This window comes from Trichomycterus rosablanca, chromosome 26 (genome assembly GCF_030014385.1).
Source record: "Trichomycterus rosablanca isolate fTriRos1 chromosome 26, fTriRos1.hap1, whole genome shotgun sequence".
Classification (NCBI taxonomy): Eukaryota; Metazoa; Chordata; class Actinopteri; order Siluriformes; family Trichomycteridae; genus Trichomycterus; species Trichomycterus rosablanca.
Window position 1 is genome coordinate 2,004,224 of NC_086013.1, and position 20,589 is coordinate 2,024,812.

Here is a 20,589-nt window from a genome sequence, read left to right on the forward strand (position 1 = left end):
TATTTATAAACATTTAGACTTGAATATGTTGCACTTTAATGTAGGAGGGCTTTGTGATTAGTCACAGTAGGTGCAGTTATGTGAATATTATTCGATTATTATTACATTGAAGAGGCAGTGGTCGTTCCTAGAAAACACCCGATAATAGGGTTAATTGTAGCTCTGGTTTGTCTGGGTTCAAAGGAGTATTATTCGGTTACAGTTAACCAAATCATGTCCCGTTATTTTGGCTACAACGTTACCGTGGGCATGAATGAAACTGGGAGAACTGGAACGCCTGTGTTACTCGGTGCTTGGAGTATGACTTGCATTCCATTCACACATCCATGCACACATCCATGCACACCCACACATGCACACATCCATGCACACGTTTGTGCACACATCCATATACACATTCATGCACACATTCATGCACACGTCCATGCACGTATCCATGCGTCTATCGACCGGTTTTAACGAGGATTTAAACGCAACGTGAACGGCGCGCGCTGCCCGTGTCCCGGTAGCGCGAGACAAAAGATGCTGCATCCCACCGAGCAGCAGCGCCCCCTCCATCTTTAAACAGAACGAAGACACATGCATGGGTGGATGCACCGCGAAATGCACAAATATCACAGATTTTAACGACTGAAGCCTTGTATTGTTGAATTGTAAGACGAATGAAGTAGTCCTCTACTTAAAGACTCCCTACTTAGACCCTGGTTCAGGTAACACACCTCATTATTCACTGGTTGCATTATTCTGATGTGCATAAAGGCCCTTTTTGTTAGGAACACCTGCCCTCCTGTCCAACCAGCAGTCAAACAGCAAAAGCTCAATGCATACAATCTACAGAACCAGAGAGAAGTGAGTTCTGGATGACTTTCGGACTTGGACGGTGGCGTAGTGCTCGGTGCCATGCGACTGTATGTCACAAACTTTGAGCACTAGTTATACAACGAGCTATATTGTTATCATTTACTGTGGAACGTAGGGATGCCATGGTGAGGCAGCAGATACTGTTGGTAGTCCAGAGCACCAAGGTCTTAGGGACCTGGGTTCTAACTTTGCCCCCAGTCACTGTCTGTGAGGGGGTTGGAGCGCTCCAGCCGTCATGTCTGTGTGGTTTTATACCAGGTACAATCACATACCATTGTGGCACATGTATATATATACTGTATATATATGGAGGTCTGTGAGGGTCTTTCTTATGGGCCCAACAGTGGCAACTAAGCAATGGTGGGGCTTGAACCAGCGACCTTTGTTTGCTAGTCCAGTACCCTAACCACTAGGCTACAGCTTCCCTAGCAATTGATACTTGTAGTAGCACAAAGGCAAAAATGCAAAAAAGTTAAAGACGCCATGGGTCATGTATTAGAAAACATAGTTAGTGCATGTTTGAAGTCGTATGTCAACAACGTCCAGAGACGGTTCTGACTCTTCTGAACTTGAGCTCACCTGGAATGGACGCTGTGGTTTGATGAATCAACATTTCAGGTGGTTTATAGAAATGATGTTTCTGTTAGCATTTTACCTGCCGTCTCATATTTTTTGGAATTGAGGTTTGTAAACTGTTACCTGTTTGTTAGACAGAGGAACGTTTATGATGCGAAATGAACAGAACTTCTGACATTTGCTCTGGATAAGAACGTCAGTCGGTTACGAGCAGTTAGCAAAACAATAAGGACGACAGCGGACGGGGGGCGGGGTGGAAGACTGGGGTTCTGTGTTTAGAGGAACTCATGAGAAACGCCTCAGTATCAGACGTCGAAAGAGGAAGTTAGTTCATGAGAGAGAAGTCTGGTGTTGAGTCAGCATCAGTCTGCTTCTGTGTGTGTGTGTGTGTGTGTGTGTGTGTTTTAAAAGTCGGCAAACTTTTGAATCAAATTGTGATTTTGTCGTGTACCTGTTAGTGGGTGTGTTTGCGTACTAGATCCAGTGAAGTTAAACAGTGTGTGTGTGTGTGTGTGTGTGTGTGTGTGCGCGTGTGTGTGTTTATTCGCCCCACTGACCCACTTAATCCTGCAGGCTGTTAGAGGGCCGAGTGTTAACACTGATTGGTGAATAAACAGTCGTATTTCTGACCTCACTGTGCCACTAAACTCTCTTTATTGTTAACAATAAAAGTCTCAGTTCTTTCCGGAAGCCTGTTACCGTAATCCTGTTCAGATGGGATTAGTCGTATTGGTGTTAAGTAGGAAAATGTCATTATTCTAGGAGCTCTGTAGTGATTTTAGTGTAATAAACAGCCAGTCGTTTTATGTGCTGTACATTCTGGTGTCTGGAGCTCTGACTGGAGCTGTTCCTTGCCTCCATAACAGCTTCACCTCGTCATGAAATGCTCTTATACAAGTTTTTAATGTCTTGTGGTGTGACGTTGGAGTCATGTTGGATTAAAACCAACCCTTAAAGCATAAAGCGAGTGGAGATCTACTTCACAGTCTGCACTTTTACTATTAAAGCTTTAACCATATATAAATCAGTTGTATGTAGGGTGCTTGACTTTATCCTGGTGATTTTTGAACCTTAATTTTAACAATATTATAGTGCCATCATTGTCATAAAACACTATATGGACAAAAGTATTGGGACACATTTTCTAATAATTGAATTCCTGCATTTTAGCCACAATTGCTAACAGGAGGTGTAATAAATCAGTTATACTGTATAATAAAGGAACTAAAATGCTTCCAACTTTGCAGTACCAGTTTATGGCCATGACGAAAATCTCAATTTAGAGAAGTCCTGACCTCAGCCCTACTAAAAGGCTCTGGAATGAACTGGAACACCAATTGATCAGCGCCCAGCCATACAAATTATCACAGACATACTTGTGAGAAGTCTTCTATCTGGAAAGATCACACAGAGGTCACTCTAGTTTAGTACCATTTGTTTTTCAAGCTCATGATCAGGTGTCCAAATACTTTTGGCCATATAGTGTCTGTGGGAATGACATGTTTCACCACAGAGTGAATCTAATGTTATACATTTACCATATTTGTACTGCTTTCCAGTAGATGCTGTCAATCCAAAATATGGTGTTTTATTGGACTGATACAAAACAACCGTTGATACAAACAATGTCTAAATAGCAGCTCTGTCAAGAATTCTAGCTTTATTATAATTGAGGCTCATTAATTAAGTGCTGATTTAATTATGGTGTGTTTTTTTTGTTGGTACTTTTTGGTGCTTTGGTTTGTGATCACTGTTCCTCTTTGCTGATGCCGTTTATCCCTGTGTGACGAATTCTGCCGTGACGTTTGAGACTCTGTTTTTCCAGACCGTTCACATACACACTGTTTGGTCTCTTGGAACTCGAGTGTCAATTTTTACTTGTATATTGTCATGCTGTTCATTTGTAATCAAACTAACCCAAGTCGCCCATACAGCTGAGTTCATAACTGAGATTTAGTCAATTAAACATTTGTCATTTTTATCCAAAGCAACTTACAGTTATCACTGAATACAATTTAAGCAATTGAGAGTTAAGGGCCTTGCTCAGGAGTGGCAACTTGGCGATAGTAGGACTTGAAACAGTAACCTCATGATTACAAATCCAGTACCTTAACCACTGAGCTACCACTGTCCAACAATTTTATTTATCAGTACTAATGAAGAGCGTCTGTTGTCTTGTTTTGCTTTTGAGGAAGTGATCATGTCATGACAGGAACCACCGACTGTACGTCGTGTATTCAGTTGTTCAGTTGAGATGTTTTTAAAGCTAATAATGTCTAGCCTTTTTAAAGTTCAGCTGTAGCCTTATTATCATTAAACAATAGAAGTTAAAGGTTCACAAACTTGCAGGGACGGCAGGGATTGAGAAGGAGAACAGGTTATTGTGGGGTTTTTATTGTGGGAGTCAAAAATATACACACCGCAGCCAAGAATATAAACTTAGTGGTGTAGAAAGTTTCATAATGTCATCCAGCAACAGAGACTGTACAGCTAGTGCTCATATAAATAGGGCTTAAAATGTGTCTCCTGGCTGTGGAGAAGAAAACCCAAAGTGTCTTTTGCTAAAAAAGAAATGTAATAAGGAAATGACTATATAGAAGCACAGAGAAGTCACCAGTTGGACCAAGAACTGCTTTCCAATCAGTCAGTCAGTTACAGAAGTCATTGAAACACCAGAACTATTATGGAATACATGTCTGTCACAAGGGTGTGTAAACTTTTCACTTTAGCTGTGTAAGACATTGTTGAAAGTTCCATAAAAATAAATACATTGGGATGAACGTCACATACCTGGGTGGCGTGTTTCTGTCTCTGTTGTGCTTTTCTTCATTGTCCTGATGTGGATTTATCACACAATTTCATGGCAGACTGACCTCAGCTGTGGCCTGTTTGACCTTCATGGACCAACACACACTGTTTTTAACACACACACACACACACACTGACTGGTATGGTGTCTCTAGGGATTAAGGTGATTATGCTCGATCTGACATGCTTACCCCATCTGTATGGTGTGACCTTTGACCTCCTGTGTTTTGCTAAGCTAATGCAGGCAAAAGACAGTATATGATTTATTATAATGTATTTCGAACTCATTTGAAGGGACCATTATACCTTCCTGGGGGATTTTAGTACCCCAAAATATCACATCACAAGTAAGCAGGAACAAAGAACTCTACACATCACCAACATGTACTGCTCAAATATAGAGGAAAATACGAATAAACAGAAATAAACAATCATTTAGATTCAGAGACATGAACAGGAGCAGCACAAAAAAATCTCTGCCCCGTGTGAGGCTCGAACTCACAACCTTCAGATTATGAGACTGACGCGCTGCCTACTGCGCCAACGAGGCCGGAGAGTGTGAGGTGTAAAGCGAGATCTCCAATCTTCCAGCATCTTACATCAAGAGATCCTTAACATGAGCTGCACATGAAAAACGTGACTGGTCAGTCTTAAACTCACATCATAATAGATCACAGGACCACGTCTCTTTCTTCTTTATAATTACTTTCTTATATATAATGACACTCAGGAGCAGCACAAGAAAACACACTGCCCCGTGTGAGGCTCGAACTCACGACCTTCAGATTATGAGACTGACGCGCTGCCTACTGCGCCAACGAGGCTGGAGAGTGCCATCTTAAAGTAGCCACTGGTCGGTCACTATTAACATCGGAGCCCAATTGAAGGACAGATTTTAATTTTAATTTAAAACCAACATCAAGCATCAAGTCTGCATGATAATAGATCACATGACTGTGTCTCCTTCTTCATTATAATTACACAATAATTAAACTGTAATTACAATAAGAAGTGTTTGTGGTGATTCTCAGAACTTTAGTAAGAACACAGAGAATTTAGATTCAGAGACATGCACAGGAGAATCACATGAAACCACACTGCCCCATGTGAAGCTCGAACTCACAACCTTCGGATTATGAGACTGACGCTCCGCCTACTGCGCCAACGAGGCTCATGGAATCGCTCATAGAATAGACACTGGTTGGTCACTTTTAGTAGTATGAACAAACTTAAACAGCTGAACGGGTTTACATGCCCATTTTTTTCAGTGACTGACCAGTGGCTATTTTAAGAGTGTGCTCTCATGCCTCGTTGGCGCAGTAGGCAGCGCGTCAGTCTCATAATCTGAAGGTCGTGAGTTCGAGCCTCACACGGGGCAGTGTGTTTTCTTTCCGCTGCTCATGTGCACGTCTCTGAATCTAAATTCTGTGTGTGTTCTTAATAAAAGTTCCGGAAAGAACTACAAACACTTCTGTTTGGAACTTACAGTTTAAAAAAATAGAGACGTGGTCATGTGATCTATTATCACAGTTTAAGACTGACCAGTCACGTTTTATATGTGCTGTGATGCTTTATGCTGGAAGATTGGAGCTCTCACTTTAAAATCTGTCCTTTAATTGGGCTCCAATGTTAATAGTGACTGACCAGTGGCTATTTTAAAAATTCTCCCCCCCAGGCCTCGCTGGCGCAGTAGGCAGCGCGTCAGTCTCATAATCTGAAGGTCATGAGTTCGAGCCTCACACGGGGCAGTGTGTTTTCTTGTGCTGCTTCTTTTCATGTCTCTGAATCTAAATTCTATGTGTTCTTACTAAAAGTTCTGGAAAACACCACAAACGCTTCTTATTGTAATTATAGTGTAATTATAATAAAGAAGGAGACGTGGTTTTGTGATCTGTGATCATACAGAGTTTAAGGCTGACCAGTCAAGTTTTTTCATATGCTGTTATGTTAAAAGAATCTCTTGATGCTGGAGGTTTGGAGCTCTCGCTTTACACATTGTGCTGTCAGGCCTCGTTGGCGCAGTAGGCAGCGCGTCAGTCTCATAATCTGAAGGTCGTGAGTTCGAGCCTCACACGGGGCAGTGTGTTTTCTTTGCGCTGAATCTAAATTCCATGTGTCTTCTTACTAAAAGTTCTGGAAAACATCACAAACACTTTTTATTGTAATTGCAGTTTAATTATAGTGTCATTATAAGCAATAAGGAGACCACGCCTCTTTTTGTTTTTATTTTCATTTCACTCACTGTCCCGCAGCACTCTGTCACCCCAGACTATGTGGGAGTAAAAGCAGTATCATAGAAACATAATGACTAGAAACAGAGGACGTTGTTGTGCAGATTTGTTGCTTTAGGGACTTCCTGCAGCTCCCAACACAAAAAGCTATAAATCAGAAAGAAATTAGAAATGGATTTCCTGTTTCTCGCTCTTCCTTTTGTTTTCCTTCCTTTTCACACACGCCTGCTAACACACTCCATACGGTGCAGTGCACAAGTTTGCACACCGCTAAAGTGATGCAAGAAAAATGGCTTTAATTTTTAAGAATTCTGTGTATGATACAACAATCAGGCTGAATTATCAGCTATGAAAATGAAGAACCTTGCTGGAACCTGGAGTATTGGTCTTGGCACAGTGTATTTAGCTTGATGTATATATTAAAATGCAGTAAATGGGATTTCTCAGGGCTGGAGCTGAAGGAAACACATTGAGAGAATTTCCTGGACTAACACACCCAGTAAGGGAAGCGCACAAGGACTGGAACACGCCGTCCACATTCCTTCTCTGTGCTCCAGTGCTAGGAAATCACTTTCCATTCAGATAAACCTGTTGAGGTGTGGATCCTTTGGCGTGGGGTTAGATTTTGTAGCCGGAGGACGGTTACTTTTGGTTGTGTTTTAATAGAAGTTGATCTGAGAATCAGAGCTTTGCTTCGGCTGGGTGAAACGAGATCTTTGAGGAGCGCGCACAAGAACAAGAACGCACACAAAGAGCACAGTGCGTCCATTCACACTGAACACGTGTGTAATGCGCCTATTTACGGCCTCCCATAGATGCTTTAAAAAGCCTGCTGAAGCGGAAGTCTCTCACTCTGACATCATCTTCCCCGAAGCTCTGCTTCACTCCTGGCTGGTAGAGACGACACAGACAGACAGACAGCGTAATTATTAGATTAGCTTAGAAAAAGTAAAATATAATACAGAGTGCTGCAGCCGGGCACGTTACTTCAATTTACTGACCTATCTAAGGATGCAGATTTGACCAAATCTGACACTTTGTGATGGTTGGCTGCACAGATGGGTCGACTTTGAAGCAGACTAGCCACTGATAATAAAATCCATGTTGTGATGTCGTCAGTCCAGCTTATTCTTGGATCTTCCTCTTCTTCTAAGTGGCACCTCATGACACTCCCAAAGAAACGTAACTTGCTGGACTAAATGTGGTCCAGTAGCTCTCTTTCTGTTCTGGCTGTCTCGTCCACTCACTCATTGGTCATCAACTTCCTCCATGAGATTTCATCAGTTTTTTAAAGCACTTGTTCTCATGTCTATTTCCTTTTTGGAAAAATATAGGAGCAAGACACGAATACACTACAGACACAGCCAGTCATGTCTGTGTAGACGCCCGGCCGGCCAACAGCACCTCAAATATTCGAATCTGTATCTCCGTGCTTGTGGGCTAGCATAATAGTGTCATTATTACACGATGATAAACAGAGCTTTAGCTTCATTCTGGAACAGTTTGTGTACAAACCACGACGTTCTCTATAAATGTTTTTGTCTCCCCAAGCGCTGAACAAACATCAGAACAGACTTATGAGATTAATGCTTTATGGACGCGACCATTATCACATTTCCAGATTATACAGAGGGGGGGGGGGAGAGAGAGAGAGGGGGGGCGAAATATAACGGATGGTGTGTTAGCATGAAAGAAGGGGGATGGAAGGAAGTGCCAAAAAATGAAAGCAAATGAGCTTGAGCTTGAGCTTGTGGTGGAGAGGGATAGAGTCCCAAATTCGAACTGACAGCCAGGCTTGGTGTGTGTGTGTGTGTGTGTGTGTGTGTCTGTGTGTGTGTGTGTATATGTGTGTGTGTAGTCAGTGGCTATTTGGGTTTGGTTTGTAAATGCCTTCAGGGATTTGGCATGTTCTCCTCACGTGTGTGTGTTTACATATTTTCTGGGTGAGCACACGGCCATGGGTTTGAGTGACTGTGTGTGTGTGTGTGTGTTATCAGGTCTGTAACAGCTTATCTTCTCTCTCTTTCTCTCATTAATTACCTTTTCACTCTCTGGTGATCAATCAGGGGTAGCCATGGTAACGCCAAAACCCAATGGACCAATTAAATGCAGGCATTATAAAGGGCGGTCGCTACCCACCGCCCTCTCATTGTGTGTGTGCATGTGTGTGTGTATTTGGAAAGAATAGACCAACATCCTTGTTCACTGTACAGGGTATTCAAACTGTGGGCCGGGCCTCAAGGGGAAGGACACAAGGCACCTGCATATAGTGTTAAAATAGACTATATGGTCGAAAATATTTGGACACCTGACCATGAGCTTGTCGGACGTCACATTTCGAACCATTAGTACCATTAATGGTATTAAAATAGAGTGACCTCCGGGTAATCTTTTCAGCTAGGGCGACAGCCGCTCTTCTGAGAAGGCTGAGAAGGTGTGTCTGTGGGAATTTGTGCCCTTTTGATTGTATGGCTGGGCACTGATGTTGGTCAGGAAAGCTTGTTCAGCGGGGCTGAGGTCAGGAGTTTCTTGACCGAGATTTTCTTCATGTCTTTATAGAGCTCGCTCATGCTGGAACAGTATCCATATAGTCCATATAGTGCAGAAATACCATCAGTGATGTTACTTAACTTCAGTCTAAAATGAAGGAATGAGAGTGAACGTTAACTCAGTTTAGTGAAAGGCTTGTCCGCAGCTCACTTTTAAATGATGAACTGAGGAGACACAAAGCTTACTTCATTTATTAAAGGATTAAAGAACACTAAAACCAAAGTGAATTATGAAGGTATGAAGGTGGGAGCATCATGATATGGGACGGCCTGTCTGCTCATAGTACAGCACTGAAGGAAACATAGATGGAGTACATGAGAGGTATCAGATATCAGCCGTATCGGATATCCATCCAGAATTCCCATCTCTGTTTATGTGTGTGTGTGTGTGCACTCTGTACGGACCAAAGGTCAATGGAAGCTTCCCAGAAATACCGTAATACACGTGTGTATAAAAGTCTGAGCTTTCCTTAATCAGACCTTATAAAAACATGCTGGTCTTCAATAACAAACCCACCCCCACCCCAATTCCTAACTGCCACTTTCACCCCTCCCAACCCACACACACCAAAAAGAGCCAACGGGATTTGAGCACGATCCAAACAGAACCTCTGAGGCGGAAACGGTTGCCAGGCGATGTGGCACGGCGTGTGGGGTAAGCAACTGTTGCCGTGATGTTTCCACAAATCTGGGTCATGTTGATGCTCCATGCTTTTCTCTCATTGGGTAATCCGTGCCGGGCTTATCTTACAGAACTGATTTTCGTTGGCTGGTTTGAATGTACTCTTTAGTGTGTGTGTGTATGTGTGTGTGTGTGTGTGTGTGTGTGTGTTCCTGCTTCAGCATCATTTTAAGAGTAAAAGCATCTTTGGGTCACATTATCTGTTAAGTGCTTATTGGTTTATATTATTAAACATATCCGCAGGATCAATGCATTTTGATTTGTGGTCATCGCTTGAATATATCATATGGCCAAAAGTATTCGGACACCTGACTATGAGCTTGTAGGAGCATCCTATTCAAAAACAAATGGTATTAAAACAGAGCGACATCTGCGTGATCTTTTCAAAAAGCCGAAGACGATTTTACAAGAAGGTTTTGAATGTATTCATCGAGGCGGTGTAGCTGTGGACTCATGGGAAGAGGATCGATCAAATGTGTGCGTGTCATTTTATCCAAAGACCAATGACATCACTGCAATATGGATCAGAAAGCCTCAGCTAGGCACTTAGTTCAGGCTCATGGGAAGTCAGATAGTCAGAGGTTACATGCCATTAGCTTGCCTCTGTGCATGAGGATACACACTTGTAATAAATAGCACATGATCACACACAGTCGCATCAGCAGTCTCACGAGATTCGTCCTCTGTAAAACGATGGAGGGTAAAGCACCACATCTACACGAGGAAGACTGATCAGTCCGAGCATGATTGATTATAAAAAGGTTTCCTAATCACTCGTACCTTAGAGTATTGTAATACTAATGAGGACTTTCCATTCACATAACTTGTAGTAAGCCAGACCCAGCCCATCCTTTTCCAATATTAATGTAAATATTCACGACAAACATTTATGTAAAATGCAAAAAATAGACATTTTCACTTAGGATCTAAAACTTTTGGCCCCCATTAAAGTATAGATAACCATATGCTTCCTGTTGTACTACTATGAAAGTAAGAAAAGGCCCTCGGTTACCTAAATGAACTAATGACATTTCATTGTTTCCTTTCAGATTTATCTAAGAACTGTTTTGCAGATATCCCACCTGAAGTGTGTACGTTTGCCCCGCTGGAGTCTCTGAATCTCTACCACAACTGTATAAAGGTGATACCGGAAGCCATTGTTAATTTACAGATGCTCACGTACCTCAATATCAGGTGAGAAATATCACTTTATATTTTTATTAGTTGTAAAAAGGTCATTTGCTTTTATTTGTAGCGTCTATGATGCACTATTTCAGTTCGCTGTAGGAACATTGTTGCATGTGTGATATATTTTTTCCAGTCGCAATCAACTGTCTGTGCTGCCGAAGTTCCTTTTCAACCTGCCACTCCGGGTCCTAGTGGTCAGCAACAACAAACTGCTGTCCATCCCCGATGACATCGGCAAGGCCAAAGACCTCATGGAACTGGTGAGTCATTTTTGCATTTTTATATTTCAGAACTGAGTATGTGCTGGGTTACTGTTACTGTTGTGTGTGTGTGTGTGTGTGTGTGTGTGTAGGATATAAGCTGCAACGAAATTCAGGTGCTTCCTGCTCAGATGGGGAAACTCCTCACCTTACGGGAACTCAACATCAGGAGAAACTGCATACAAGTCCTGCCTGATGGTAACACAGACATTCTGTGTTTCTCTGTTACTGGTCTGTTAGATGATTACGGTCATGCTTGGGTGTTTTTATGTAAAAATACAGATATAAAGCCACACTGTGGGGACATGACACGGTGGGTACTGACCATAGCTGCCTGTAAGCACCCATTGCTGTTTTGGAGATGATTTATCCCAGTTGTCTGGCCATAATGGTTTGACCCTTACCAAAGTCACCCAGGTGTTAGCTAATCATTTAATATAGTCTCTGCCTGTCACATGTTTACTTGTTACTAACACATTGTGGTGGTGGTGCTAATGTTTTGGCACATCAGTGTATGTTCCATTTCATCCCAAAGGTGTTTAATAGGGTTGATCTTGACTGTTCTGGGATTTTACAGGTTCATTTCAGGTGTTTTTGTGAGGTTTTACAGCTGTGCTACCGTATCATACATGAATAATACATTACAGAAAGAGCTTTCGCTTGCTCCTCAGAGGACCACACATTTCTTTTTCTTTCCTCTCTCTTTTCTCAGAGCTGTCTGATCTGCCATTGATCCGTTTGGATTTCTCCTGTAATAAGATCACGGAAATACCCTCGTCTTACCGTAAACTGTGTCAGCTGCAGCACATCGTCATTGACAACAACCCCATGCAGTCCCCACCCGCTCAGGTATGTGTGAGGTCGTTCCATAATTAAACCCCAAAAAGCATCATCCTAAAATGTAGAATGTAAAATACATTAAAAAAAACCCCACTAAACTACCTTTAGTTTGGGAGACTCTGACCCATTAGTGCACACTGTATTGCCAAATGGATGTCAACCTCAAGCATCCAGTTCTAAAATCATTGTCATTAATATTGAGTTTTTTCATTCAGTCAGCCAAAAGAGGATCTGTGAGCTAAAGCACTGATGTTGAACAAGAAGGCCTGGCTCACAGTCTGTTTTCCAATTCCTACCAAAAGTGTTTAATGGGTTGGAGGTCAGGGCTCTGTTTAGATCACTGGTGTTTTCTCCACAATTCGTCAAACCATATATAATTATAGACAGCTTTGTGTACAGTGGCACAGTCCCATTGAATAAAAGCACATAATTTATTTTAAATAGCTTATTTTATGCACCTATTAGCAATTTGTGTGGGCGAAACACCCAGACTTCAAAAATAAGAGGGATGTCCACATATTTCTGACCATATATTGTGTTTTATGAGGTGTGTGGTTAAGGTTTTTAAAAGAACATAATGTAAAACATCTTTCCTCTCTTTGTAAACATTAATTTGGCTGAAGTATTTTATTTCTAGTGCATTTTAGGAGTTAATTATCTTATTTGGTCAAGATTAGAATGTATTTATTTGAAACGTTTGGCTAGTTGTGATTGTGTAGTGCGATTAGCCTAAGCTAGTTAGCAATTTAGCACGATTTTAGCTATTGCCACCTTGCTGAATTATTTAAGTTTTGCTCGCCTTGCAAAGAAACAAACTAAACTAATTTTGGGAGACCAAATCACGTCTTAAATATTCAGCTATTATATTAATTAAATACATATTGAAAACATATTAAATATTAATTTTAAGACGCACGTTTGTTAGCACCTTACAAATTCTGTGTTATGGCGCTATCTAGTGGCCTTATTGTTAGCTACATATATGCTAACAGCCTTTTTTCGGTTTTTAATTCCGTGTTCTTTTTATTCTTATTCTTATTATTATTATTATTGTTATTATTTTTTATTTTTTAATATTTTTTTATTCTTATTATTTTTTAATAATACAGAAGCCCAAAACTGGTAAATGGTGCTAGTGGGCACCCAGTTTTTGTGCTTAATTAGTATCTGAACAATTTAAGCATCATAATGGGTTAAATGTTCATGTCAAGTACAATATTGGGCCAAAAAGTATGTGGACTGCTGACCATTAGGTTGCTGGGCTCCCTGTTTTAAAACTACACTTATTATTACGGTGTTTCCATCCTGTCTTTGCGTCTATAATAGCCTGAACTCCTCTGGGAAGGCTTTCCACAAGACACCACAATATCCACACAATGTCTTTTGGATTGTGTTGGTGGGAATTTGCACCTATTTAGTCAAATAATTCACTGATGTCGAATAAGAAGGCCTGTCTTACAATCATTCCCAAAAAAGCGAAATTGGGTTGAGGTCAGGGCTCTCTGCAAGCCACTGGAGATTGTCCATACCAAACTTGTCAAACCATGTCTACACAGACCTAGCTTTGTGCACAAGAGGGGTCCGTTTTAACAGTGAATGACCTTCCCTAAACTTGCCACAAGGTTAAAAGCTTAGAATCTATTTAATAAAATAAATTTGATACACCTGTTAACAATTACTGTGGCTAAAACATGTAAGCTCAGTGATTAGGAGAGATGTCTGCGTACTTTTGGCCATGTAGTGTACCTTTGAGTAATGTTTGTGTTTGTTTGTTCAAATATAAAATGCTAGAATTTTTTTGACATTATATTTTGGTAGCTGCGACACGTGTCCCAAAAGTTTCTGTTTTGAAAAAAAATACAGGGATCCTCACCATATACCATAACCATGTAATAAGGTGTCATTAGGCTGTAGTTACACATGTCTCTGCTCTGCTTTGCTCTGCTGCAGGTCTGTCTGAAGGGCAAAATCCACATCTTCAAATATTTAAACATGCAGGCTTGTCGGCTGGAGAAGAAGCCTGACTCATTAGACCTGCCTTCGCTGGGTAAACGCTGCTTAGCACAGCAGCTAACTGACAGGTACGTGCACATGTTCACTTCATCACTTGACAGTCCATTCATTTGTTTAACATTGTTGTACTGACTGGGACTCGTTCTGGGTTCGTGCCAGTGAAAGACTTCATGCCATTTGCTGGTTGGGCGGGTGTTGGTTCGAGCTTTTCTGTGATCACACCATACGCTTCATTTTCTGTCATCACGTGTTACAAGCGTTATTGGGGATATTTATTTTTGCAGCATGGTGTCACACTAGATTCTGTTTTCGGCCTTTAGTTGTTTTTAAGAGACGTATCTGTTAATTGTTTTGCCAAATTTAGTTTTATACACCTGTATAGTTTTATAAACCTTGATTGAGTTGGTGGTGGGCTACCATAATACCACCGCACCACCCAGGTGCATTGTATTAAAACACCCAAGTACATTGTTGTATTATTCATGTGTGTGCAGCATCGAGGATTTTTATCCCAGTAAAAACCACGGACCTGATTCAGGTATCGGCAGTGACAACGGTGATAAGAGACTATCCACTACAGAGGTACACACACACACAAACATATTAAAGCTAGCATTCATTCATTCGTATAGAAATGTTTCAGCCAAGCCTTCTGATGGAGGAAATGTTTATAAATGTGCAGACACCCATTTAATGAAGATTCCAGAAATAAAAAAACACAACGAAAATGGAAAAATATTTCTTCCCTCCTCTGTAGCCCTCTGATGATGACACTGTCAGTCTACACTCTCAGGTTTCAGAGACGGTGCGAGTCGAAGCCCAGTCTCTCCTCTGCAAGCTGGACACAAATAAAGGTTGGTGTTCCGATGTTTAAAGTGATACATATGTGCACAGTGAGGCCATAATGTTTTTGCATAATTCTTACAGTTAAAGATTTAATTCATTAAACAGTACAAACAGGGACAGTGTTGACCATTCAGTGTGCAAGTCACAGCACAGACACATCATTACACAAACACCCTTTTATCTGACTGTTAGTATAATGCTGTTAGCATAAAATGCTGCTGTTGATTTTCATCGGACATAATGATGTCCAGAAGAAATTGTGTACAACTTTTAATTCGTCTAGAACACTAATGTTTCTCATGGTTAGTGGTTCATAAAGACTGGCCTTAGCTGAAGATATGGGCGTCTGCAGTTTCTTTCATTTTTTTTTATAGATAAGATGTCACTGAGCCCTTGGAGAAATCCTAGCATGATTGACCACTCCTGGGTAAATTAATTGGTGTATTGGACATAATGGCTCTTACTGGCTCTGTGGTTCGGTGGCTTTGTTAACATTTCCACACTGATAGATTTTTCTCTTCTTCTGTAAAAACGTGGTGGTGGCTGCTTTAATTTGGTGGGACGGTTGATTAGTAAGATTTTTTAATTACCTAAAGATTATAGTACTTTCTTACAAGGGTGATAAGGGTGTTGGATAACTCTGTTCGTTTTGTGTTTAACTAAGATCCCTTTGTGTAAAATCAAATCTGGCATGCTAATCCACAGTGAAAGTGCACATGGGTTTGAATGTGTATTTGTGTGTGTGTAGATCAGGACCCGTATGACTTCATTGACCCAAACCCAGAGGAGGACGCAGCTCTTTCTGAGGCCGACATGCAGCAGAACACCCCCTACGTGACCTGCATCAAGGTAGAACACGACTACACCAACCAGTGCAGGCTTTTGTTTCTTGATACACATCTTGATACACACACACACACACACACACGGTACACCGACCATCCCCTCAAACTCATGTTCACTTATTCACCCTCACTTTTATTCTTTCTGTCTGTAGGAGCTGGAGAGGGTTCTTCAAACTCACCAAAGCAAAGACAAGGAGAACGGGAAGGAGGAGTCTGGGTAAGAGCTCCTCACCTCTAACACACACACACACACACACACACACACTAGCACGTTAGGACCAGTAGAGGTCGGTAGAGAGTTAAAGTTGCTCTGCAGGCTTTATAAATTCTGTATACTCTATGGCAAAAAGTAAGTGGACACCGCTGTTGACGCCCATTGCTAACAGAGGTATAAAAATGTATATGGGAACAGTTTGGGGAATCCCCCTTTCTCTTTCAGCATGATTATGCCATCATTTATGATTAATCATAGAGGATATAAAGGCTATGGTGTCTGGTACAGACCATCAGAGGAGCTAGTGCGGCTCAAATTGCGGATAACAAGGAGCTCAAAGGGCTTAAATTGCACTACATGTACTAAGTAGTATGTTTAGCTTGCTGTGCTTTGTTGGTGGTAAATTTTCACCACTCATCCAACCATCCAACCTTAAGCTTTATCCTGCATGACTGGTTCCAACCCAAGCGTCTGTGGATTATTCATTGCATAATGTAATCCTGGTTTAAGCCTGTGTACATTGTACATTTACAGTATGTGTCCACATAGTTGTGCAAAGTTGACAGCCGGTGTATACGAGTGGTTATTTTCACATGAATCGGGAGCGTAGGCGGGTGCGTTCAGGTCCACGTGAGCGGTATGAGGATGTGTGAAAGCCTGCATGCGCTCAATAAGAGAGTTTTTTAAAGAACCAGACGGGCACAGACAGGTCTGATCAAACTGGATGACTAAGTAATGCTGCTTTTTTTCAAATTACCTGGAACTGTGCAAGCGTCATTTCGGACAATGAGCAAACGTGCACACACACACACACACACTTTTAATTCTAGATCTTTTTAAAAGCGTGTAAATCAGGGCGTCTGGGTGGTACAGTGGTGTTATCGTGGCTGAAATCTCTGGCTCTCAGGTTTGAATCATGCAGTATCAGGGGAGGAAGGTTGGATGAGGTTCCTCATTGCTACTGTGGCTGCGGCCTCTGCTAGCAAATTGATCGCCTGATCAAGAGATGATTGGTTCATTCTTAGTAGTGTGTGATTTTTCATACGCGATGCTGCTATCTGTGAGACTCCGTTGCCATTTTGGCCGGCAGAGGGGGCACGGAGGCGCAGATGATTCATGTGTCAGTTTCTTCTGATTGGTAATCATCTGGACCTTGTGAGTGTTTACTGGCTCCTGGTGGAACTTTCCATATGTATGACGGTTTCTTCCTCTCAGATTCACCGGCTCGTCTGTCCTCCAGTTTTCTGTTGGCATGTGATGCCAGCGTTCTGTAAATATCTGTGAAAAAAAGCAATGTCACAGCATTTTGTGCTTCACGATGGAGCTGCCCTGGGAGAGCGGATTCTCCCAGAGGCTGGTGACGTCCCTTTTCCGGAGGTGCTCGATTTGGCGCCGAACTGGCAGGTCCTGATTGTTCTTTGGAAGTTCTTCAATTTCCTGCAATTTCCTTCGGGCTGCAATTTCCTTCGGGATCAATAAAGTTTTATCTTATCTTATCTCTTATCTTTCCATTTTCCGGGAGCTGACTTGTCGCTGGTGGCTGGAGCGTCCTGTAATATTGTGACATCCAATTCCTAAGTTCTGCACTATCCCAGTTCTGTCCACTTTCTCCGTAGTGGGCTTACTTTTGTTTCTCCTCATTTGACCACTATTTATCCGTGTCTGTCCATTTTTTTTGTTGCTGTTGGTCTTTAGCCACAGTATTGTTCCGTAGCTCTTGATTAAACACTTGTCCTTGGGTTCAATTCATTCCCGTTGGTGCTGAGGCTTCCCCTGACCCGCCTCGTAACACAAACAACGCTCCGTATTCCAACAGCGCAACCAATTTCTTGCGAATGTCAGTCGCGCCACTTTGCTCTAAAACACCTCAATCATAATTATTGATCATTGAATCACTTTCCAAAGACGGGTAACGTAAGGGGGTATTTGTTCGGAGAAGTAATCATCTATAATGAAACGTAGACTTTTTGTTTATTACCACGTTTAGCTTCGGAGGTTTGAAATCCAAAATCTGCATCTGCTACACCTCAGTCCTAATCAATACAATCACGGTTTTCTGTGTATTTTATAATAAATGACTAAATCTTTGAGTAAAATCAAGTGTTAGTCACAAAAGAAGAATAAATGAGCCACCAGATCAATGGTAGACGATGTTCTGGGTTTGATTTGAGGTAATCCTGAACAAAACAGCTTCAAACATGTTGCATTACTTCTTAATAACTAGAGAATGAATAAGAGCTCCTTCTGGTGGACTTCATTAATCTAAGATCTACCTGTAGCCTCAGGTGTTCAGTCTGCTTTTTAAGGCTCCGTCCACCTTGCAAACGTCGTCATGAGAAAATCCAAAAAACAAACAGAGTATAGTTACAGTCGTAGAGTATATTCCACAGAAGTTGGCACTACCAGGAAATGCCAGCGCTGCCACCCAAAGCCTCAGAAATGATTCAATGTTCCATGGAGTTCCTTTGACATGGTTACCACAAGCACTTTACTTTCGTTCTCTGGCTCAGTTTCCTGCTTTGTCGTGTGTCTTACTTGCCCATACCACCCAGAAGATGGCGAAGCTTCGTGGGAAGGTGGAGCACCGCAGGTTCAAAGCGGTAGCCGGTTCATCATTCGCCCATTTTATTTCAGATAATCGATTCAAAGTAACTCGTTTTGCTGAATCATTTTCCAAAGAAGGGACAAACAAGGCTGCGTAATGCAAGCGGGGAATTTTTCTCTTCTTCCCCCCTAATTTAGTCGTATCCTATTATCCTGATTGCGTTACGCTTCACCTCTACCAATACAACCTTCCACCGCTGACTGAGGAGCTTCACAAACTGACACGCCCTCTCCGACACGTGATCAGTACTGACTGCATCTTTTCACCTGCACGAGGCCAGTTCATATGCGGATCAGCTTTTTGTACGGAGAGCCACACCCTGATCAGCATTATTTGCCATCAATCAGCCAGCAGAGGTCGTAATTGCTTATGACCAGTTATGAGGAACCCTGGTCCGGCTTATCCCACCCTGTGAACGACAGCCAATCGATGTTCATGTAGCCACCCAGCCCAGCCGGATGGCAGAGCTGAGATTCAATATGATGTATTGGAGATCCCAATTCTGGTGCACTAGCGTGTTTTACCGCTGCGCCATCTGAACGGTCTTAGTGTCGGAGGTTTGAAGTCTAAAATCTGCTACCTGCGTGTGACGCTAAAATTGTTGAGTAACCGCCACAGCTCACACACGTCGTTGCTCTAACTGTAGCAATACGTTTTAAATATTAACAAATATATACCAACAAACAAAAATATACTGTATTTACACTCATATTTGCTGTACGTTGACATACAGATACACCATAAGGCCATCAATTATTCTGTTTAAGCCACACTCACAGCTAGCAAGAGTATAAAATATATTTTATTAATAATAATAATAATAATAAAAAATTGCTTTTAACCTTGTGATGATTCTCACTCACCACTTCATAAACGTGTAGCTGTGGATACATCTAACCTGGAACTCTTTCTCTCCATCTCAACCAGCTCAGAGAAAGAGCAGCTACTGGAGGAAGAGGAGGATGAACTAAAGGAAGTTTTGGATCTGAGAAAGATCGCAGTGCAGCTTCTACAGCAGGAACAACAGAACAGGTGATACGAACTCTTCTTCTGCTTTTTTAAGTCATGTGATTTCATCTCTGCATCGTTTCTTCTTTATTTCCATACACAGCTCTCTCCTTCACTTTTCCAGTGGCCTGATCATTTTCTAGTATAAGATCATAAGAAATAACCAAGGCTGGGTGTTTTCATCCAATCACAAAGCATGAGAGCACTAAACACTGTGATGATGTCACAGTGCTTGTTACTTCTTGATTTGATGTTGTTATGATGCTTGGTGTTCTGTGAAAATGTGATGTCACAATGCTTAGTGATCTGTGAATGGATGATGTCACAGTGCTTAGTGATCTGTGAATGGATGATGTCACAGTGCTTAGTGATCTGTGAATGGATGATGTCACAGTGCTTAGTGATCTGTGAATGGATGATGTCCCAGTGCTTAGTAGTTTATGAATGGATGATGTCACAGTGCTTAGTAGTTTATGAATGGATGATGTCACAGTGCTTAGTGGTTTATGAATGGATGATGTCACAGGTGCTTTTTGGTCTGATAGGATAAAGTCACAGTCACAGACCCTATGTGATGCTTAAATGATGTCACAGTGCTTAGAGCTTTGTGATTCAATGACGTTGGTGCTTGGTAATTCCATGGGATCACAGTGCTTTGGGTTTCACAGTTTGATGATGTCACAGTGCTTAGGGTTTTGTGATTTGATGATGTCAGCGCTTAGTACTTTGCAATTCGATGACGTCACAGTGCCCAGTGCCTTGTAATTCGATGACGTCACAGTGCTCAGTGCCTTGTAAATCAGTGATGTCACAGTGCTCAGTGCCTTGTAAATCAGTGATGTCACAGTGCTCAGTGCCTTGTAAATCAGTGATGTCACAGTGCTCAGTGCCTTGTAAATCAGTGATGTCACAGTGCTCAGTGCCTTGTAACTCGATGATGTCACAGTGCTCAGTGCTTTGTGATTTGATGATGTCACAGTGCTCAGTACTTTGTGATTTGATGATGTCACAGTGCTCAGTGCTTTGTGATTCAGTGATGTCACAGTGCTCAGTACTTTGTGAT

At 41.7% G+C, this 20,589-nt stretch overlaps 1 protein-coding gene and 5 non-coding genes across 8 annotated transcripts in view; 4 read left to right on the forward strand and 2 right to left on the reverse strand.

Moving 5' to 3' along the window:
- Positions 1–20,589, forward strand: part of lrch2 (leucine-rich repeats and calponin homology (CH) domain containing 2) — a 43,539-nt gene that overhangs the window by 437 nt on the left and 22,513 nt on the right. For all 3 annotated transcript variants that reach the window (XM_062988468.1, XM_062988469.1, XM_062988470.1), the window contains exons 2-11: positions 10,757–10,901; positions 11,029–11,155; positions 11,248–11,353; positions 11,868–12,004; positions 13,946–14,076; positions 14,503–14,590; positions 14,766–14,862; positions 15,603–15,703; positions 15,852–15,916; positions 19,446–19,550. In XM_062988468.1, coding sequence (XP_062844538.1) covers positions 10,757–10,901; positions 11,029–11,155; positions 11,248–11,353; positions 11,868–12,004; positions 13,946–14,076; positions 14,503–14,590; positions 14,766–14,862; positions 15,603–15,703; positions 15,852–15,916; positions 19,446–19,550 — 1,102 coding nt within the window. The remainder of the gene's footprint in view (positions 1–10,756; positions 10,902–11,028; positions 11,156–11,247; positions 11,354–11,867; positions 12,005–13,945; positions 14,077–14,502; positions 14,591–14,765; positions 14,863–15,602; positions 15,704–15,851; positions 15,917–19,445; positions 19,551–20,589) is intronic.
- Positions 4,723–4,795, reverse strand: trnam-cau (transfer RNA methionine (anticodon CAU)). The gene has a single exon. It is a non-coding gene; the product is annotated as a tRNA-Met (tRNA).
- Positions 4,997–5,069, reverse strand: trnam-cau (transfer RNA methionine (anticodon CAU)). The gene has a single exon. It is a non-coding gene; the product is annotated as a tRNA-Met (tRNA).
- Positions 5,551–5,623, forward strand: trnam-cau (transfer RNA methionine (anticodon CAU)). The gene has a single exon. It is a non-coding gene; the product is annotated as a tRNA-Met (tRNA).
- On the forward strand, positions 5,921–5,993 carry trnam-cau (transfer RNA methionine (anticodon CAU)). The gene has a single exon. It is a non-coding gene; the product is annotated as a tRNA-Met (tRNA).
- trnam-cau (transfer RNA methionine (anticodon CAU)) lies at positions 6,253–6,325 on the forward strand. Its single transcript has one exon. It is a non-coding gene; the product is annotated as a tRNA-Met (tRNA).